Source organism: Petaurus breviceps, unplaced genomic scaffold (genome assembly GCF_028583685.1).
Source record: "Petaurus breviceps papuanus isolate PSGF00001 unplaced genomic scaffold, PetGlider_PUasm1.0 229, whole genome shotgun sequence".
NCBI lineage: Eukaryota > Metazoa > Chordata > Mammalia > Diprotodontia > Petauridae > Petaurus > Petaurus breviceps.
This window is the reverse complement of record NW_027185903.1, coordinates 3,455,206-3,478,962: the sequence shown is the minus strand read 5'-3', so window position 1 is coordinate 3,478,962 and position 23,757 is coordinate 3,455,206. Positions and strand designations below refer to the sequence as shown.

Below are 23,757 nucleotides of genomic sequence, written 5' to 3'. Positions count from 1 at the left end.
CTTATTATCAGGGAAACACGGTAGTAGAGAGAATATAAGCAAATTACAGATTTTTGCAGGAACATTACATAAAGAACAATGAACTTACCAATTATGCAAAAAAAAAAGTTACAATAACGGAAAAAACAAGTAGAAAAATGAAACAAATGACATATGAACAGTCTGATGAATTACTCAGTATCCACCCACATATGTATTTCTTTATGTATAGAACCTCAAAGATCTTCAAATCATCAATGTAGAATTCTCCCTTAATTGATTCTCTATAACTTCATGACTGGCTAAGTCCAAAAATGCCCTTTCATTCTATAAGATAAAGGGAAGATATCTCTCCAATGTCTTGAAGTCCTTATTCCTGGTCTTTTACTGTTGCATGGATCTCTGGGCATATCACTCAGGACTCCTTGCTCTTGCTACATGACTGGCCAATTCTCAATCGTACATTTTTTGGACACCAATTCTTGCAGCAGCCTACTTATGACTACTACAACTCTCTCTTGACTATTGGGTGTTTTAAAATTTGGATTCTCTAGGGATTTTGGTGGTCCCAGGATGTAACATCAATAGGCAAATACAGATGTCTAAAAAATGGGTTTTTGTGTCCTTGAGATATTTGGGATTATTGAGAGTGCTGCATAATTTTCCTAATGGAATTCACCCTAAATTCCTCTCAAATTCAATTCTGGGCACAGCTTGTTATTATGTCCATACCTTTCCAAGATACAGATACACACATCACACTGACAAACTAAATCAACAACACCTGGACAATAAGACTCTTCATTTACTTTTTCCTACATGGACAGTCAGGCTTAAGTTTGTTGGTTTTTTTTGAGGGTCAAAGATCTTGTTAAGGGGAGGTGAGGAGTTGTGGTGGGTCGTTAGTGTTCTGGGATTTGATACAATCAACAACCTGAAATCAGTATCTGGCACATAGTAAGTTCTTAATGAGTAATGTTAGCTCTGTGGTTTATCTATCAAAGAATCTTGTATAACTTCCTCTGGATGATATTGATTTTGCTCTTTTTTTTTAGAATTTACAAAAAATAAATTAGTGGGATGCTGTCTTTGCTACATTTTCCACTCAGTTATATAACTATGAAGATGTGGTATGATGTAGAAAATTGTTTGCAAAAGTCAAAAGCCCTTGAGGATTCATGGTAGTATTTTGATTCTTCCTCCACTTTTAACAGAATGTATATCTGATGACAGTTGAAAGAGAAAGTTGGTGGTCATGATACTCAAGAAAAGGAAGAGAAGGAAGTGCTCTGAATGGATCTATATAAAATGAACTCAAATCTATCATTCTCACTTCCCCCCAAAGCATATTTCCTCCTTTCCTCATATTTTCAAAGATATCCTTAATAGATCCTTTAAACAAAGAATTCAGAGATGAGAAATTCAGCATACAGGTCAACCCTCTCTTGATCACTTTTCTGGGTAATAATACTATGATTTCTCCAAATCATTTATTATCTTTTTTCTTTAGAATGTAAGCTCCTTGAGAAAAGGGATTTTCATCTGTTATTGTTAGCTTTTTTCCTATCCAGCACCTAACACAGTGCCTCAGTACATAATAGGCCCTTTATTTGTTTATATAGATTTACACTTATATAAATCCTTGTTTATATCAAATCTTTAAAAAAAATCGATCCCTCAATGCTTTAAAAACTGACACAGATTTCTTCTGTGTCTGACACAGTCCAACTGTCTTTAAGTTCAATTTTTTTTAACTCATTATATGAGCTAAGGTGTTAGGTTCCAAATGCAGTAGCACTGTTATATGTGATGAAAAAGGCTAACTGTAGAAGTCTATTCCATTTTTCATCTTTTTTGTTGGTCTGGCTTCATTTTTATCTAATGCTGATTGTAAGACGATTGATTTAATTGGGTCTAATCTATCACTTACACCAGTTAAATTTACTACAGAATTTACCATTTGATATTTGGGAGGTACAGCTGCTCACAATCTTCACCATCTTTAAAATTTTCCACATCATTTTGTATTTTAAGCTTATTTATCCTTTGAATGCCATGTTTCTCTACTTGGCAAAGAAATTAAATGTTTGATGATTAAAATTGTCCCATTCCTTTTGGCCTCCTCAATATGAATGCTTCACATTGGCTACACTTCCAAAGGAAACAGAGATAAGAACCAATTTCTCTTATCCATTTTTAAATTTTTTTTTCAACATCAAAAGCTTTTTATTGGGTCATTAGAGTTGTTATAATTGCACATTTTTCTCATCCTTAGCCTTTCTTGTAATTTGATATTGTTTTAATTAGTTGATGGTCTGACAACTGATTCAGAAATTACACCTACAATGGTAGAAAGTCATTTCCAGTATGTTAAGATATGGACAATTTCATTTTTGTGATGCTATATGGTATTTGCTATGTCAAGCACCTTTAGACTTTCTTCTTGAAGTACTTATGACATAACACATAAGATTTTTGAATAAAAGCCTCTCTAATCTCTTAATATGGAACCTTATTTTCCAACATTTTTTATAGACCTCACTCACCTTCACAGAATTACATACCCTCAAAGTTGGAAGCAATCCCAGAAGTCATCTATTCCTACCTGTACCTACCCTGGACAACATACGATAACACATCTGACAGGTGGTCAGTCAACTTTTGTTTGGACACCTCTCCTGAGGTCTTGGGAACAGCCCACTCCATTGTTGAACGGCTCTATTTTTAAGGTTTCCTCTTCATCAAATCTAATTAGAACTTTCTGCAATTTTATTTCATTACCCCTAATTCTGCCACTTGGAGACTACTGAAAGCATGGTTTGGAAGATCTAATATAATTCTTTTACCTTCTTTACCTTTTTCTATCCTTTTAAGCTATGTAAAAGATGACAGTGCATTACCCATGAATAGCTCTAATAGTGTTCCTTTGGCTCTACTGAGCACTACAAAGGAAGTGCATGACCAAATGTCCTATGAAATGGTGGAGTATTTAGGTAAAACCAATTACTTCCTCTCCTTCAGTTCTCAAATGAAAGCCTGTCAGTCATCCTTACATTTAACTGCAACTTCTTTATGTTTCCCTGTTTCCTTTATAACTGTGTTAACATTAAGAGGACTTAGTTCCTCCAGGGATACAAAGACCCACTAGTTGTTAGCACACTTTCCTCCCATTTTCTGTCATTCTACCTACCACTACTGCTCAACTTTATGAACAGGACTGACAGTCATTTTTGTATTTCTATGTTTAATGGACTATTATGGCCAAAGAACTCATCTAGAAGCCAGCCTGTGTAGGATAAGCCTCTTCAAACTGAGCTATGTTTGTTCTTCAATGGCTTAGTCAAGACAGGCCTATATTCAAAGATGTTCTAGCTTTATGACACCTGCCAGAGCTTATGTTTCAATAGGAGAACAAAAAGGAGTGCAGTGGATGGAGCACCAGGCCTGTAGTCAGGAGTCCTGAGTTCAAATTCAGTTTTAGACACTTACTGGCTGTGTGACCCTAGGCAAGTCATTTACCCTATTTGCTTCAGTTTCAACTGTAAAGTAGGCTAATCATGGCATCTAACTCACAGGGTTATCATGAGGATCAAATGAGACAATATTTGTAGAAGTGCTTAGCACAGTGTCCAGCACAAAGTAGGTGCCATATAAATACTTTTTCCTTTTCCTTTTCCTTTTCCTTCCCCATCATCAGAAATCAGATAAAACATAAGGCATCGAGAAACTAATATAGAAGTGATCTAATGGGAGGGGAGGGGGGATACCAAAGACATGGAAAAAACCTCAGACCTTGTTAATAGTGAAAAAAGGTGACTGAGGGAATTCTAAGATCTACCAACCGATATGCATATTACCCCATCTATAAAAAACCTTTGAGATCGATTCATGAGAAGGGTGTATCCTCAATGAAGGCATATCCAAAAAAAAAAAAAATACAAGGTGATTTGGAGGGGAAAGCACCAGACAGAAAGAATTTCATGGGGAACGGAACAACTGACCTAATCCTTGGAGTAAAATAAGAATTCTGAGAACGAGAGAGCAGGAAAGAATGCATTTTTGGCAAGGTTATAAACATGTAGGCAGGTGATTGAGTAACTTGTATGAGCAACAGTAAGCTCAATGTGTATGGAAGGGAATAATGTGCAACAAAGATGGAAAGGCAGGCTGGGACTAGGTTGTGAAAGGTGTTAATCATCAAACAGAGCAGTAATAGAGAATCCCTGAAGTTTACTGAATAGGAGAGAATGGGGAGGACTGAATCCTTTAGAGAGTGTGTATGTGTATATATATACACACACATACATATACATAAATATATTTTCTTTTAAGAGAGAGAGAAATGAAGAGTAATTACACAATGTAATCTTCATTCATACTCATGAGCTCACAGATTCTTCTAAAATAAACTGAGGGGTGAAGTGCACATATAACGGAATGCAAATAGTGGACGGAATATAAGTAACATCATAAATACTTAAATTGCTTTGTACACATGGTTCTGGTTCATGAGTTAAATCTAACTAAGTCCTGTCCTCAAAGAGTTTGTAATTTAAGTTAGAAAGTTAAAAAAGACTTACCTATCTCTATGCAGCAGTATGATACTAGGAGATGAACTTAGGTTTGTAGTGTGAATTAACATTTTACTCTTAAAGTTCCAAAATTTGAGTAATCCTTCACTTCCAGCTGTAACTGTTACCTGGTTTAATCCATCTACTGCTACTCCTCTAACAGCACCTTCATGGGCTTTAAAGTAAATGCAAAAGAAAAATAAATACACATACATACATACATATACATAGTGTAGAGAAAAAAACCAGCTGTTTCACATGAAAGTTCATTATTTCATTCAATAAATTATTACTGAATACCTAATATTAACTCCACTTTTTTAAGAGGATGAAGTTAACAGAAATAATTATTCCACATGCTCTTTTATCACGACAAAATACTTTTCGGTAAGAAATAAAGCAGACATGAATCTCATTATTAAAGTAGTTTACACTGATTCCACAAAGATAATTCCAAAGATTATCAAAAGAAGTTATGGTGAAAACTAAGAAATTTTCTGAAATTTGAACTCCACAAAATCTGAATTTTACAAATGTGTTAGTCCTTTCATTCCACCTGAATAATCTGAATACTGTGACATTAAATTTGGAAGAGATTTAAAAATCAAGTCAAGCCTAAGGACCAAATTGCAAAATTACAGACTCTCAAAGAGTTGAAAGAAATCTCAGAGGCCACCTAATCCAATACATATACGACAAGATGTTCCCCCATAGGTACCTTAAAAGATGATAATATAGCCTTTGTTTTAAGAGCTTGGCTGGGGAGGTGGCGGGGGGAGAGGAGAAATCCACTATTTCCTAAAGCAACTCATTCCACTTTTGAATAGCTCTAATGCTACTCAAATTCTCATGGAGAGCATTATAATTTAGGAAAAGTCAAGTTAGCTTTCAGTCTAAGCCCTGACAGTATACTTTTAGAAATTAGGATACAATTTTGAAACAATTTGAATCTACATTCCCTAAGCAGCATTTCTACCTTAGACTATGTCAAACATTTTTAATTCATATAGTACACCAATTCCTTAGCAAATTATCACGGCTTCAGTTTTTTAAAAAGTATATCAAAATGAAATAAATGAAAAATTTTAAAAATAATAAGATGTTACCTTTTCCCATTCCAAATGAACCTCGATGCATACCAGATTGCATGTTATAGACATCAACATTTCCTGATGAAAGACCAATTATAGCAAAGTTTCCACAGGAAGTTATATCTATAGCCTTTGGAGAAAATTACAGAAAGAAATGGTTAATCAACTACTGCTACAGCTAAGTTGAGAAGTTAACAAATATAGACACTGGCTTTGGGGGTTAGAAAACCCAGGTTGGAATTCCTTCTGACAAAGAACCTGGAAAAAACCACCTAACCTCTCATCTATCTCATCCAAAACTGAGCCATCTTTTAATTAACTTCTTATAAAAGCTATGCCTACTCTGTGTGTGTGTGTGTGTAAATATCTTCTTTTCTCTCCTTCAATACATTGCAATCTGGATTTTGCCTTGAATCTACTATCAAAGGTCACCAATTACTTCCTAATTCCACATTTAATAGACTTTTTTCAATCTCCACTGTCCTTGAGGCATATACTGTTTTTCATACTGTTTACTATTGTCTCCTGACACTCTCTCAAAAGATTTTCTAACTTCTAACCATCTTACCTTTCCATCATCTCTCATACCTGACCCCTTCCTCTTTTTTCTCAAAGCCATTATATTCTTTACCACCTATCTACACAACTCAAATATTTTTATGCATACATCTGGCTATGTTACTCCTTTGTTCAAAAGTCTTTAGTGTCACCCCTAAGTAAATTTAGTGCCTCCTAAGTAATTTTCAAATCTATTTGCCTGCCCTTACCTTCGTACTCTGTCATATGAAATGAAACTTTTACACCATTACTAAAAGTGTTATGTGCTTTCCTTCCTCTTATTTCCTGTATAACAGGCTTGGGATATACGGCAGAGGTTTATCACCTTTTGATGGATCCTGGACTCCTCTGACAATACAGGGAGAAGCCTTTGATCTCCTTCTTAGAATAATGTTTTTAAATCAATAAAATATAAAGGACTATAAAAGAAACCAATTATATCGAAATACATTTATCTAACTTTTAACAAAGTTACTATAACTGTTGTTTATTGTCAAATGGAAGTAGCCCGCTGTCTGGCTGTCAATAGAAATTCAATTAAATTCACCTCACCTATCCCCAATGAAAGCTGATAATGCCCTTGAGCACTGAGATCTTTAATCAAAGAAATTAGGCACACAGTAGAATATATAAATATGACATAGGTGGTAAAATATACATTTAAGTTTAAAAATAATTTCCATTGAAAAGGTCTTCCTGGTTTATCCTAGGGTAGCTGGAAAATTAAGTAACAAAAACACTTCAAATGATATGAATATTTTGGTTAATAGGGGCTTCATATCACCTAAAATAATTTTAATTGTTATCTAATTATACTGTTTATTTATATTTATTGTGCATATATTGATTCTACATATATTTATATATGTTATTCCTACCCAAGAGTTGGGATTACTTAACTTTTTGTTTTTGTATACTTGGCAGCTAATACAGTATCTGGAACAGAGGTATTTAATAAATACTTATTGAATGATTTTCTAAAAGGAGAGCTGTTTTACTGCAACAGATATTATTAGATACTTATACTTTAAAGTTCAACTGGCTTACAACAAAAATAAAAATAGCTAAGACAAAGTTCCCTGCAAAAAAGATCACTTACTGTTGCAGTTGTGTTATGTAGTTTATCTGTTTTCCAATTTTCTGGTTTCAGAAAATAAGCTCCCATGGTACATTTTTGATAATTCCAGGTTGAACAAGAAAATCTTCCTTGATGGCAAGCAACGATTCCATCCCAGTCACTCTCACGAGCATTCTCTGAAACATAATTCAAACCATTATCAACATGCAATCTCTTGAAATACTTCTGAAAAAAAATATATACTTTGTGAAAAAACATGCGTAATAGTTTCTTAAATCAGTTTTTCAGAAGGCAGTAACTGAAGTCACTAATTTGTTATTTGCTATGTTCAATCTAACTAGGTACTGATAAGGCTGTGTTTTTGTGGGATATCAATCGATCAACAGATATTTATTAAGCACCTACCATGTGCTAGACACTGTGCTAAGCACTGGTAAATAAGGATTTAAAAAAACAACAACAAACTAAAACAATACCAACAAACGTGCAAAAGGCATAGATCTTTTTATCCAGTCAAGTGAATGAAACATACATATTGTTCAGATTATGACAAGTACCTAAACAAGTAGCTCACCAAATCAGCCTATCAACAGGCATATATCTTGGATAAATGCTACAGACTGATGAGGTAGAGAGAGAAGACAGTATTGGATTGCATTAACAATCATGGTGTTCAATAATCCCAATGACCACCTACAGTTCTAACTCTTTAACACCAATATTTCATATAGCTGCAAAACAGGTAAATGACACTGTCAGAAGAATTAAAATGACAAGTATCTCCAAAAATGATGGGAAAGTGTATGGAAGATACAAGGCTGTAGCATGTTATCAATAATCAAAACGTATTATGATCAGAAAGAGAACTAGGCCAATGATTTATCAAGAATGAGACAACAGATAAATAGCTTGGATGGCATCACCAAGAAACTGTGGTAGAATATACTAAAAATAAAATGAAAGGTTTGTAACAAGTTGGATAGGGCCTGTATGGAAGAGGTATGAGAAAACATGAACAAGAATCACAAGGAATAATAAGGTATGGAAAGGTTACTTCTTATCTGCATCAGGGGAATCAATATCTATATTAGTAAAATCAGAGGCATCAAAAAAGGCTAAGATCTTAAAAGTGCCTTCCCAGACTCAATTAACTTTTATCCATGAAAAGGAAAAAACCCAAGAATACTATTACACTATTACTAAAAGTGTTATAGGCTTTACCTCCTCTCTTGTTTCCCAAACAATACCCTCAGGATGCAGGGCAGAGGTTTTTAACCTTTTTGAGCATCCTGGACTCCTTTGAGAATTTAAGTAAAATATTTTAAAATTTAAAAAATACATAGGATTACAAGGGAAATTAATTATATTGAAATACATTTATCAAAATATTTTAAAAATCAGGTTAAGAAATTCTGATGTAGAAGTAAAGCTTTCTTCTGTTATTTATTACTCTTCTGGGCCTCATTTTCCTCATTCCACTAGGCTGTTTTGTGATCCTAAGTTGTATCAACACTGCTTCTATTCTATTTTTGTATAATTCTTCAAATTACTAAAGGAATTTCCATTTGATTTGTGAATTTACATACTTCTTTTTTCCTTTTCCTTCTTCCAGTAAAACGGATAAATCCACTGTTTTTTAAATTCTACTAAAAAATGGATACATGAGGCAAAAGTGAAATTAATTAGGCTTCTTCTTAAGTTATTTGTTCATTGTTTGAGAAAGTGGATAGATTTAAACTTCAAAACAGACTTGAGGCCCCAGTTGATCTATAGGTTTAAACAGTCTCTCTCCTACTACCAAGGATACTCGAGAGTCTCAGATATCAATAACCAGAAAAAGAATTTTACTAAGGATTCTACAGGTGTTCTGGCATAAGAGAAATCCTAAATGTGTAACTAGCACCTTAAAGACACAAAGTTCCAACAGCCTTTTAGTTATCGTAAAGACCTAACCTGTACTTTTCTTCACACTCCCTCACTGGATTTACTATATTTAAATTTCAGAAAACTCAGAAATAATGCAACATTCCTTATATTTTAAAATTTCTCTTGGCACAACAGGATTTCAATGGTAGGAAAGATAGCCAAATAGAGAATCTTTTTTTGGAGTTAAAAATGAAGAACTTAATGCTCAGAAACTGCTCTATATCCTTGATGCCTATTGTACTTAGCAATTTTAACAGTAAACAAGTCCACAAGACATCTTGTTGCTTAAGTAAGTCAAGAAATACAGAAATTTCAGTTTCTGTGTCTGTGTACTTCAGAGGCCAATAGTAATTTCTTGATTGTTATTATACTGGAAAATACTATGTTTTCCTTTAGATAAGCCACTGTTATTCTGCCTGAATGATAACATTTTGAACATTTAATTCCAACATTTAATCTTAAAATACTTATTTAATAGCATCACATTACCTAGACCAGGCACTTTAGACTCCCACTATAAACCTGCAATAACCTATTTTAATTTTATCTCTCACTAATCCCCTACATAAACCCTAGGCTCCAGTCTGCTTCAGGTCTATACACAGTCTGTGTCATGTCAATTATATATCCTTGCCTGTAATGTTTCCCACTCCTAGAATATCTGTCCCTTCTTGTCACATCCTACACATCTGTCAAAACCTTCTTCAAGTTCCACCTCTTATATTAAGCTGCCTAAATTGATTTCATCCTTCTTTGAATACACAGCATTCATTCTTCCTACTACTTGACATTACCTGCAGGCCAATTCTTTTATTTATTTATTTAAATTTTCCACGTATGAACCTTCTCAATTATATGTTAAACTCATAGAGAAAAACCATTCCTCATACCTTTCTGTATTCTTCACAGTACACAGCAGAATACTTGACAAACACTTATCCATACTAACTTGTATACTGGGTGACAAAACAAAATGTAGACCTTTTCTATGAAGCTACCCTTAAGGATCCCTTTTACTTTATAGGGGAGATCAATGCTATAATGACAATCGTCCAGGGAAGAAAGAATCTAAGTACCATGCTATATACCAAATTCCATAATATGAGCAATTACTGTAATTCTATAACTGCAATGTCTTTTGAGAAAGAAAAAAAATTCCCAAGTATTACACATAAAAGACAGAATGGTAAAACAGAAAGATAATTGTTGTCAGGGTCAGCAAGACAAAGGTTTACCACTAAATCATACTGGCTATGACTGGACAAGACACTTAACCTCTCAGAATCTCAGGCAGTTCTCTAAGACTGTTAAGTTTCAAAATAGCAAATGTTCTGCAATGGTGAAGGGCATTTCTCCATCAGGAGTTTCCTCTACTGATGTTGTCAAGCTCAAATAGAACCTATTCTGTGTGGCTGCATATTGACTTTAGAAAACTTAGAATTAACATCATCTATGCTGTATTTCTTTTGCTTACACTCACAGACACACAATTTTAATTTGGTTTGGCAATCTCGAGTCAAGGGGTTTTGGGGTCCTCTTGAGAGTCTGACACCTTTGTCTTACATCAATGAGATCACAGGTCCAAACAAAAAAAGGGAGGGTGCATAATGGCAAATTTTCAGAGCTGTCAATGTAATTAACTTAAACATATTAATTATCCTGGACCTTCTCTTTCCTTCCTTTTACGTTCTATTGGTTCCCTTTCTGGTCACTTAATCAAAGGGCTTTCAGTACCTTGTGCAATAAGGCAGACAAAAAAGGAATATAAAATTAAATCAATAAAATGATGCCTATAGTAACTGCTGTAATACTCAAAATAAGGGAAAAGGCTGAAACTACTAGATAAGACTTGTGACTTCTATATAGATTTCATTTATTCGTATTTACTCTATTTACAAAGAAGAAAAATGAGTTGCTGAATATGATGATATAATGCTCTCTTCATTTAAATTATGTATTTTGGTAGTTTTTCAGCCCTAAATAGAATTAATAAGCTTTCAAAACCGGGTTGTTTTTTTTAAAAGATATTTACAAGGTTCAATGAGCATATCAAGGAACTTCTATGACAAAAGGGAAAACAGGAATATAGTACAGACACGTACATTTCTTATATCATTAACTAAAATAATTTCAAACAATTACTTGTGATTCTACATGAAACTGAAGAATAGCAACTGTTCTGTGTAATGATACTTTAATAATGTTTTCTATTCAGATTTTTTAAAGCATTTTATCTTATCAATAGTTTAATAGATTTCTTATCTTTTTAACGTAGTTATTCCTTTCAATGAAAAAAAGTCTCATCTTGTTCAACTCTTGTCCAAGACCTCTTGTAAATCCTCTAGAATCCGTGTACTCGATATGCTAGGAGCCTGTTCTGGATCTCTTTATAAGTACAACTGGAGACACTGGCTATCCACCTGTTATCTTTCATTCTTACTATGTGACAAGCTCAGCTTCCTTCAATTAATTAAGCAAATAAATAGTTTTTAAGGAACTACTATGTGCCAGGTTTTGTGTTGGTTTTTGGGGCTACAAAGACAAAACACATCCTCAAGGAGCTTACATTCTCTTAGGAGAATACAACATGGATATAGAGAAGTATAAACAAAATAAATATAAGGTTAAATTTGGGGGGGAATAAGGTGAAAGGCTTCACGTCCAAGGTAGTACTTGAGTTTTGAAGGAAAATAGGGAATTGAATTCTAATTATGAGGGCACTACATGTACAACATGTAGATGGAAGACAGTGTATCATGAGTAAGATGTCAACAGTAAGTTGGCCAGTTTGGCTGGAACACAGAGTGCATGAAAGGGAGAAATGTATAAAAAGGCTAGAAAGGTGGGTAGGGATCAGACTGTGAAACATCTTAAATGCCAAAGAGAAAAATTTATATTTGATCCTAGTGGAGGAATCACTAGAGTTTATTGAGCAGTGGAGTATGTGTGTGTCTATTTATGAGAGAGACAGAGAGGCACACATAGTCATACTTGCATTTCAGGAAAATTACTTTGGCAGCTGGGAAGAGAATGGATTGGGGAAGGGGGTGTGAAACAAAGTAAGAAGAATAATTGTTTTTCTCCTGAAGTTGTCCAGGTAAGAGGTGATGAAGCCCTGCAATATGAGTAGAGAGAATGGGATGGATGAGAGAGATGTTGTAAAGGTAGAATAATTAAGACTTGGCAAATGAATCTGAGGTGAAAGTGGGGAACTGAGGATGACAAGGTTGTAAACTACAGAAATGGAGAACTTCAGAAGAGCAATGTGTCTGATAGGAAAACTGAATCTTGTTTTGAACACGTTGAATCTGAGATGCACATAGGATTTCTAGTTTAAAACACCCAGTGGTATTTGCTGATATGGGATTGGAGTTCAAGAGTGATACTAGGGCTGGATATGAAGATATGGGAATTATCCGCGTAGAGATAATTACATTCTCAGAAAGCAATGATGATCTAGCAAAGGGGACTAGGGAAAGAATGATCAGATGAGGAGGAGGAAAAACAAGAGAGCAGTATCACAAAATCCCAGGAAGGAGAGTATTCAGGGGAATGAATCATTAACAGAGTGAAATGCTGCAGAGGGCAAGAAAAATGAGGACTGAGAATAGACCACCTGATTAAGTAAGTAAAAGTTTATTGGAAACTTTGGAGGCACTAGTTTTGAGGTGATAAGACCAGAAGACAGACTGCAGAGGGTTGAGAAAAGGAAGAGAAGGGTCAGTAAGAAGTGACTGAGGGGGTGGCTAGGGGGCGCAGTGAATGGAGCACCAGTCCTGGAGTCAGGAGGACCTGAGTTCAAATTCGACCTCAGACACCTGACACACTTACTAGCCATGTGACCTTGGGCAAGTCACTTAACCCCAACTGCCCTCCCAAAAGGAAAAAAAAAGTGACTGAGAAAGGGGCAACTATAAAAAAGACTGCTTGGGTGGATGATAATATAAAAGTAAGAATTTCTGAAGGATGGGTGAGCATATTTGCAGGCAGTAGGTAAAAAACAGTAGGTAAGAAGTGATTAAAGATTAGAGAAAAAGAATAATTAAGGGAGAAATCTGCCAGAAAAGAAGGGAGGGGATTATGGGTATGTGTAGAGGGGTCATCTTTGGCAAGGTAAAGGGCCATCTTCTGATGAAACTCGAATAAAGGATGAGAGAACAGATAATGTTCTTATCTAGTCATACTCCTCTCTGATAATGTCTTTTAGACTGCTGGGGTCTATCTATATCAATCATTGCCCTTTACATGATCTCAAATTTTAATTCTTCAAAGTCTGAGGTATTATAAAATTCATTAGCCAGTTTCACCAAAAGAACAATGGTATTAATAAGATAGGTCTTGGTTTACAGGAGATGCTTGAGACTATTAAAAGAAATGTGAATTTTCCTAAAAGCAATTCAGGCTACTCTCCTATTAAATTCTGGGCCCAGCTCACTGTCTCTCTGTAGCATATGTCCAAGATATATGTATTCATTGACCAACTTTATGGATTATCTATTCAACTGCATATCACAGGATGGAGAGTGAAAATAGTTTCATTCTCTGTATTTTTATTCCCAATTCCTAGCACAATGCCTAACAAATAGTAATAAGTGCGTTTTCCTACCCACTAAGTATGTGAGTCCCCTTCTCTCTTTGTCAATCATCCTTAGCTCTTACCTCTTTCTCTGACCTCCTCCATATACAATCTGTTACCAAGCTTGGTTGATGATACCTGAACAATATGAATACTCTTACTGCTTGCCTAAGATGGGAATCACCAACTCGAATCCTTTGGGTAGACAGAGGACCATGAGATCGGATAAGTTCTGCCACTGACACTCTAAGGACGTCCAGATCCTGAGGCACCAAAACCTCCAGGCCTTGCCACCCCCCAGCCACAGCCCCCTTACCTTCCAGTCCCCCTGAAGCTGAACTCTCTTCTAGGTGTTCTCTCTCTTGATGAGAGTGTGAGCAACTTGAGCACAGGACCTGTTTTACTTTGCCCATCTCCTCTGCTGCTTAACACATAAATCCTTAAAAATGCTTTTTCATTCATTTCTGAGTGACTGGAATTTAAGTATTCTTTTATCCATTTGATCTTCCCTCTCTATATAGTTTTTTTTTTTGATGATTGCGGATCTCATTTAGTAGGCCATGGAATGTTCCAGGACTTGAGGCAATCAGTACAATATCTTCTGCAAACACCTTGGATATCTCACCACTGACACGGAATTTTCCCTCCATTTGGACAAAGTGAACACTAGGTGTTCTCCATGACAATGGAAAATACTTTTGTTGAGCACACGTCTGCCTCAAGCATCACAAATGATCAGAGGACAAATGACATTATCTCTGCCTTGGTATATTTCAAAGACCCTGGGATGATTTTTACATATTCATGAAAGACATTTTGTTTGAAGAGATTTTAAGGAATATGTGTGAAATCCTTGAGAGAAGGGAAAGTTTTGCCTTTTCTATTTTGTAGCCCCAAAGCTTAATATTGTGATGAGCTTATAGCAAGGATTTAATAAATGCTTTTTCATTCGTTCATTTATAGGCTTTCTGACTATATTAAATTTATCCAAATTATATTCCTTCATATTTCATTTAAGTAGGAAAATTATTTTCTACTACAAATGCTAGCCTATCATTTTATCATGTACACTTTATTATCAAAAAGATTTAGGTGCTCATTGAAATTATTCCTTTATGTGCCTGTTTATAATTCCAAGTTTTAAGGGCTCTTTGGAATTCAAATAATCTTTGTTTATTCACATCAAGCTGCAACCTCTTCAGGTATTTTTTCTTGCCTTTCTGGTAGAATATCATTACTCACTCTTAAACACCAATTTCTATTAACTTGTAATCGCTTCCTATTCTCTTATATCTAGACTGTCAAGTATCTCAAAATATTAATTTACCCCAAAATAAAATTATTGCATTCATTATGTAGATACCATGATGCTCCTAGAATAGATTGTATCTGATTGGCAATAATTCATCTCTATAGTACTTTAAAATATACAAAGCATTTTCCTCCCAACAACCTGTGAACTAAGGTAATACAAGTACTATCAAACTCATTTTATAGATACAGAAACTAAAGTTTAAAGAAATTAAGTGATTTGCCCACAATCTCATGATTAAATGTCAGAGGCAAGATGAATTCAGTTTCTTTGGTAATAACTCCGAGGAACTTTAAAACTTACATTATTATATTTCTATAAATGACTTTTACTTCTGATTATAGCAATTTTTCTTAATATGGCTCTTGCATATGCCAGAAAATAGGAAAATTAAACAGAAAAAAAAAAAACTCTGATGTGTCAATAAGTAGAAAAGATGAAAAAATCCAGCAACTCTATTAATTACACACTTGTAAATTGCTGGAATTTAAGTTTTGATTTACTAGGCAACAGTTTCACAGTCCTGACATTAATGTGACAAGATTCTGAACATAGAAATCAAGGTTCTCTTTATCCATGCATAATACCTGTAATATTTTCCTCACAGAGTTATTGTGAGGCTAAAATGAGATGTGCATCAAATGCTTTGCAAAACCAAAAGTACAATTATTAATGTTATATAGCACAAAGAGCATTAAATGATTTTTATTTTATAGTATAAATTCCAAAGAGACCAGCACAATGAAAGCACAAATCATTCCTTTGGTGAGGAAAATATAGTACAAATTAGTACCAACTTTAAAAATATAAATTTGCCCTTTCCCCAGTCAGGCAAATGTACTGAAATCCTAAAACTGATTTTCTAAAAAACAAAGTAAAAAAAATTTTAAGTCAGTAAGATAAAAAAATGGATTGGTTAATTTTAGGAATTAAAAAGGGCTTTCATGTTTGTAATGCGAATGTAAATTTTAAAGATCTTCCCTGCCCCTAGGCTAAAGTGCACCAGAAGCCTGGGGAGGGAGGCTTGTTTTTCAGTAGATACTTTTTGATTGGCCAGTGGGTCAATAAGGTTGTTACATTCTCTGAGCCAGGAGAAGGCTATATAAGCCCTGATGTGTAGCTTTGTTTTGGGACTCACTTTGAGAAGTGTTCTGTGATTTGATCTGAATTCTGGGAAGCCGTTGTTGAGAGTCCCCCGGCTTTGAAAAACCCAGAATGTGGAAACCCAGATGTTGACTGGGTATGGATGTAATGGGTGGACAGTTTGGAAATCTGTCTACTTGATGCTTCTGTCTTGATAATTATGCCTGTATACTTTGAGGTTCAGGGTGCTGACCTTTTCTCCTGAACATGGTAAACGATATATGTCTGACTGATTAAAGTAAGCTTGTTAACCCATTTTGAGTTGCTTTCCTTTAACAAAGCAGATCCAAGAACCTGTGTGAGCAGGCACCCTGGGGACACTGGGGTGCTTGCTGCTACAATGTTGAAATACTAAATTCCAAGGCCCTCCCTCCTCCTACAAGTGTGACCTAGATGGCTGATATACATAAATGAGAAGGTAGTGCAACACAGTGGAAAAAAAAAAGAATCAAGGGAGCTAACTACCTACTGGTCTCAACTCTGCCACTAAGTATGTGATCTCAGGTAAGTCACGTGACTTTTCTCTACCTAAAAAGGGGGCAATTTAAGGTTTTTGAAACTTCAACAAAACTATTTATATGAAAGGTGTCTTAGTTCCTAGGAATAAAGGCAAATCACTAATAAGCATTTTTTTTAACAATGTTATTTGTTGAAAGAGGAGAGGGGGTGGGGAATCAATAAATCAGTAGGCTATAAATGAAAATAAAGAAGCTGAAATTTTTCAAACAGGATATAAACATTACCTGCTACAAATACTGTTATGGGTGGAAGTCTCATTGATTCACAATTTTTAAGACCTTTCCGTTTGGCTTGCTTTTTATTTATCATTCCTGGAAAATAACAATAAAAAAAACAATGAATATCTCAATAATAAACTTGTATAAAAAGTATATATTTTCACTAATTTTTTAACAATGTCTTCTTACATAATACAGTAAATTTACTTACCATGTGACAATACGGAACAAGAATATTGCGGACAAGCAACACTGATAATTCTCAACACTGACATTTCTGCTCATGTCAACTTTAATATATTCCTATAGAAATACTGACTCACCTTTACACAAAGTTATAAGACTTAAAAAGCATTTTCCTCATAGAGGTATTATGGAAAGGGCATAGGTCTAACATATGAGCCTGTGGGTTCTACTTCAGGCTCTGAGATAACTAACTGCACAAACTCAAGCAAGTTGCTTGATCTCTGAAGTTTTCTAATTTGTAAAATGACGGGATTGGCCCAGATGATTTATAAGATACAACAATGAGATTCTATGATCCTAATCTCAGGAGTCAGGACCCCTCCCCACCATCCCCCACTAAACCAAATACCCTCTGGTATCAAGTTATCAATTTCATTAAGGAATAGAAGAGACAAAGCCTGTGAAATCAGAGCACAGGTTCAATCATGTCACCCCTCTCCTCAAATTCCCCCTTTGTGGGAATTTGTGTCATGTGCTTCCCCCTTTTAAATTATTCCCTATTTTATCCTGTATATAGTTTGTACATATTTGTTTTTGTTGACTCCCCATTAGATTGTGGACTCACTGAGGGCAGGGACCATCTTTTCATTCTTTTTATATCCTCAGTACTTTGTATCCTCCGGTACATACTAGCCCATACTAGGTGTTTAATGTTTACCGACTGAAAAAAACTATACTTTCCAAGGTTCCATGAGATAGAATGCCTCAGAAAGATAGCAAAATGACACTTTAGAGTCAAGACCAACTTTCAATTCACTTTGTTAATTAACTTACCCTGTCCCAGATTCTTGTTGTATTTTTCATGAACTGTGGAAAATGACTGCAAAGTACCATCATGACCTAACGGAACATAAAAAAGTCAAGCTACAAATGACAGCAACTTGAATTAAAGAATTGATCAAGTCAGATACAAAAAACCTCAACCCCCAAGTGTGTCATTTTAGGATAAAGTAGTCTTATAAATATATCATAAAAGTATTAAGCTACATCATAAGAGAATGATAATGAACAAGGGTAAATTAAGAATTTCCAGCACAATTTGAATCCAATGTTCACAGTCCACATCACTAGAAGTTGATATTAATGACTGAATATTGACAGACTAATAAGTGAGGCAGAGAAAATTATTACAATTATCATTAAGGTAGTCAAAAAGAACTCTTAAGTCTTAAAATCAACAAAGGCTTAAACATAGTGTAGAATATAGGGTAAATGATCAATAAATATTTATTGAAGTACTGAATTGAATGAAGTGAAGTTATATAAAATATTCTTACTTGCACTAAGAATTTGTTGTCCATTTTGTCCATAGTATCTAATTTTAGTTAAAGGTGCACTATGACCCATTCTGGATTTCAAAAGCCGACCTTCACCTGCAGTACCATCAAATATCCAAATCTGTAATTAAAAAAAAAAAAGCAAGGCATTGACAATATGTTTCTGAAGGATTAGTTACCACATATTGACAATGAAAATGCTCACTAGTAATTGGTATCACATAATTTCTAGAGCTGAAAGGGGTCTCTATGTCCAACTCAATAGCCTCTAAAATATGACAAAAAAGCAGTAATCTAGCTTTTGTATTTCCACCTTGAAATAGTTTTGTTAGAAAGAATTTCCAGACATAAAGCCTATATTCTTCTCTTTGCAAATTCCATCCATTACTTCTGTTGATGCTTTTTTTGGGTAAAACAGAACAAGTCCACCTTTGGCATGAGAGACCTTCAAATTCAGGTTCCTGAGGGGACGAGTAAGGTGATCTGGTACTGCCATCTCTTTGAGGATTTGCCACATTTGTTGTGATCTGCATAGCAAAAGGCTTTAGTGTAGTCAATGAAGCAGAAGTAAATGTTTTTCTAATATCTCTTGCTTTCTCTATAATTCAGGAAATGCTGGCAATTTGATCACTAGTCCCCCTGCCTTCTCAAAAACCAGCCTGCTATTCCAATAAGATTCAATTTACATAATGCTAAAGTCTAGCTTGCAGAATCTTAAGCATACCCTTGCTGACATGTGAAATGAGTAATGCAGCTGTTTGGTAATTTGATCATTCTTTGGCACTGTTCTTCTTCAGGAGTGGGATCTAAACTGATCTTTTCAAATCCAGTGGCCACTATTCCAAATGTGCTAGTAAACTGAGCCCTTTAACAGCAACATCTTTCAGGATTCTCAATAGTTCAGCTGGAATTCTGTCACATCCACTAGCCTTGTTGCTGGCAGTGCTTCCTAAGGCCCACTCAATTTCATTCTCTAGGATGTCTGGCTCTAGGTCAGTAACCACACCATTATAATTACCTGTTAAGATCTGTCTTATATAGTTATCCTATGTATTTTTACAACCTCTTCTTCATCTCTTCTGCTGCTTAAGCCCATATCATTTTTGTTTTTTATCATGCCAAATTTTGCATGAAACATTTCCTTGATCACAGCTCTTACATTCCAGGTTTCTATGTATTACTGATCTTTATAGTATGTGACTCTCCTATCATCACCAGACAGATCCACAGCTGAGTTTCCTTTCAGATTTGGTCCAGCCATTTGATTAGTACTAGAGCTACCTGTAGCTGTCCTCTGCTCTTCCCCTTTAAGGGAAACCAGATGGTACACTGGATAGAGCAGTGGGGTTGGAATCAGGAAGATTCAGTTTCATGAGTTCAAATCTGGTCTCAGGTATTAGCTGTGTGAACTTGGATAAGTCACTTAACTCTATTTGCCTCAATTTCTCATCTGTTAAATGAGCTGAAGAAAGACATGGCAAACAATTCCAGTATCCTTGCTAAGCAAATCCCAAAACAGGATCATGAAGAATCAGACACAACTGAAACGACTCAACAAGAACTACCCCAGCAGCACGCTGGACAACTTCGGACCTGAGGGGCTCATCGCCTAGTACCATATCTTGTATCATTTTAATATGGTCCATGAGGTTTTCTTGGCAAAGATACTTAAGTGGTTTGTCATTTCCTGCTCCAATGGATCGCCTTTTGTCAGAACTCTCCACTATGACCTATCTGTCTTGGATAGGCATGGCATAGTTCATAGTTTCATTAAGTTATGCAACCCCATCCCTGCCATGACAAGACTGTGATTCAGGAGCAGCTCTCTAGCTTACCAAGGTCCTTTTAAAAGTTTGGTTCACCAACAAAACCTTAAGAAATAGTAAGAGATTTCCCCATTTAAAATAACCATAGACAGCATAAAATGCCTGAGAGTATGCCTGCCAAAACAAACCCAGGAACTACATAAAAAGAATTATAAAATACCTTTCATACAAATAAAGCCAGATTTAAATAACTGGAGAAATGTTAGTTGTTCAAGGGTAAGCCAAGCCAATACAAAAAAATTACAATTCTACCTAAATTAATCTACTTATTCAATGCCATGACAATTAAATACTCAAAAATTATTTTACTGAGCTAGAAAAGTAATAAAATTCATTTGGAAGAACAAAAGGTTAAGAACATCAAAGGAATTAATGGGAAAAGATGTAAAGGAAGGCAGTCTAGCAATCTACTACTACAGTACCAGATCCTTAAACTGTATTATAAGGCAATAACTATCAAAACTATCTAGTGCTGACTAAGAAAGAGAGTGGGGAATCAGTGGAACAGAGCAGACAAACAAAACACAAGTAGTAAATGATAAAGTAATCTTGTGTTTGATAAATGTAAAGATTTAAGCTTTGAGGATAAGAATTCACTAGTTGATAAAAAATTATTAGGAAAATTGGAAAGCAGTTTAGCGGAAAGTAGGTATAGACCAATATCTTACACCATTTACCAAGATAGGGTCAAAATGGATCCATGACCTAGACATAAAGGGAGATATTATAAGTGAATCAGAAGAACACGGAACGTATTACCTATCAGAGTTATGGATACAAGAAGTTATGAATAAACAGAGACCAAGAGCATTGTGAGATGTAAAACAGATCATTTCAATTAACATAAATTTAAAAGGGTTTATGCAAATAGAATTAATGAAGCCAATATTAGAAGGAAAGCAGAAAATTGGGGGGAAAATTATAGACAGTTTCTCTTATAAAGACCTACTATCTCAAATATATAAAGAACTCTGATAAATTTTTATAATAACATAAGTCATTCCCCAGTTGATGAATCATCAAAGGATATGAAAAGGCAGTTTTTGGATGAAGAAATCAAAGATAAGCACACATATGTATGTATGCATGTATATTGACATGAAAATATGCTCTAAATCATTGATTAGAGAGATTAAAATTAAAACAAGTCTGAGATATCTCACACCTATCATACTGGCTAAAGTTCCAGGGGATGTGGACAAATTGGGACACTAATACACTATTGGTGGAATTGTATACTGATCCAACCTTTTTGGAGATCAATCTGGAATTATGCACAAAGAGTTAGAAAACTATGTATATCTTCTGACCCAGCAATATCACTATTAGGTCAGTTTTTCAAGGTGATCAGGAAAAAAGAAAAAAAAAATATATATATATATTTTTTAACAGCATGGTTTATTTTCCACTTTTTAAACTTTTGTGGTTTTTTTTTTTTCATTTGTCTCACTTGTGTCTAACTTTTTTTTTTCCAAATGCTTTATTAGCTTCTGGTTTACTTCATTTCTGCCAGATTTGGGGTCAAAAATTATCTCTCCATTTTTCCCCTACCCACCTCCCCAAAACAGCAGGCCCCCAGGATATCCCCTCCTCTTATTTTGCAATTACATGTAAAATAGTATTAATAATAGTATATATATATTTAAACATTGGGTTTTAAAACTTTGAATTCCAGATTCATTCCCTTCCTCCCTTGACACCCACCCTTACTGGGAAGATAAGCAATTCAATATAGGTTGTACATATGTAGCTAATGCAAAACATTACCACAGTAGAGAAGTTGTAGAAGACTGATTATATTTCCCCCACTCCTATCCCATCTCCCACTTGATCTATTCTCTACTTTGGTCCTGTCCCTTTTCAACTGTGTGCTTCCAACTTCCCTCCCCCCAAGCCTGCCCTCCCTTCCATCATCCCCTCTCTTATCCTCTTACCCCTACTCTCCTGTAGGGTGAGATTTAGTTTAGTGTGTATATCAATCCCTCCCTGAGCCAAATTCAATGAGTATAAGGTTGACCCATTCCCTTATGCCTTCCTGTTCCTCCCCTCCATTGTACCCATTTTCCCTTGCCTCTTCTATATGAGATAGTTTTCCCCATTCTGTCTCTCCCCATCTCCTCTCATTATATTCCTCTCTCACCTCTTAATTTCACCTTTTAAGTATCACCCCTTCCTATTAGATTGGTCCTGCGCCCTCTATCTATGTATACCTGTAAACATATATATACACATTCACATATGTAATCATACGCCTATATACATTCCCATTATAGCCCTCCGATAAAGACTATATACATACATATATATACATATATATAGATATTTCCATTCCCTTCAACTATTTTCTTACTGAGAAAAGTTTCATCAGTTACAATTATCGTTTTTCCATGTAGGACTGTAAATAGTTTAACTTTGACAAGTTCCTTATGATTTCTTTTCCCTGTTTACCTTCTCATGCTTCTCTTGCTTCTTGTATCTGAATGTCAAATTTTCTATTCAGCTCTGGTTTTTTCATTAAGAATGCTTGAAAGTCCTCTATTCCACTGAATGACCATATTTTCCCCTGAAACATGATACTCACTTTTGCTGGGTAGGTGATTCTTGGTTTTAATCCCAGCTCCTTTGACCTGAAGAATATCATATTCCAAGCCCTTCGATCCCTCAGGGTAGAAGCTGCCAGATCCTGGGTTATCCTGATTGTGTTTCCACAATTCAACATTCAAATTGTTTCTTCCTGGCTGCTTGTAATATTCTCCCCTTGATCTGGGAACTCCGGAACCTGGCTATAATATTCCTAGGAGTTTTCTTTTTGGGATGTTTTTCAGGAGGTGATCGGTGGATTCTTTTAGCCTCTATTTTGCCTTCTGGTTCTAAAACATCAGGGAAGTTTTCCTTGAGAATTTCTTGGAGGATGATTTCTAGGTTCTTTGATCATGGCTTTCAGGTAGTCCAAAAAATTTTAAATTATCTCTCCTGGATCTATTTTCCAGGTCAGTGGTTTTTCCCACGAGATATTTCACATTGCCTTTTATTCTTTCATTTGTTTGTATCTGTTTGATAGCATCTTGATTTCTCATCAAGTCACTAAGCTTCCCTTCTCTCCATCCTAAATCTGAGGGAACGATTCTCCTCATTGAGCTTTTGAGATTCTATTTCCATCTGGCAAATTCAGCTTTTTAAGGCATTCCTCTCCTCATTGCCTTTTTGAGACTCTTTTGCCGTTTGAGTTAGTCTGTTTTTTAAGGTGTTATTTTCCTCAGTCAGGCCGTTGACTCTCATTTCGTAATTTTCTTGCATCGTTCTCATTTCTCCTCCCAATTTTTCCTCTACTTCTCTTATCTGCTTCTTAAGGTCTTCTATGGCCTGTAAACAGCTCGTATTTTCCTTTGAAGCTTTCGGTACAGGAGTTCTGACTTTTTCTGTCTTCCTCCTGTTCC

At 35.3% G+C, this 23,757-nt stretch overlaps 1 protein-coding gene across 1 annotated transcript in view; it reads right to left on the bottom strand.

Annotated features, from left to right (window-relative positions):
• The window catches only part of WDR36 (WD repeat domain 36), a 68,117-nt gene that overhangs the window by 22,766 nt on the left and 21,594 nt on the right, over positions 1 to 23,757 (bottom strand). Inside the window, exons 9-14 of the mRNA XM_069096100.1 lie at positions 18,495 to 18,615; positions 17,992 to 18,057; positions 16,978 to 17,064; positions 7,299 to 7,453; positions 5,657 to 5,771; positions 4,560 to 4,725 (exon numbers count right to left, since the gene is read on the bottom strand). Coding sequence (XP_068952201.1) covers positions 4,560 to 4,725; positions 5,657 to 5,771; positions 7,299 to 7,453; positions 16,978 to 17,064; positions 17,992 to 18,057; positions 18,495 to 18,615 — 710 coding nt within the window. The remainder of the gene's footprint in view (positions 1 to 4,559; positions 4,726 to 5,656; positions 5,772 to 7,298; positions 7,454 to 16,977; positions 17,065 to 17,991; positions 18,058 to 18,494; positions 18,616 to 23,757) is intronic.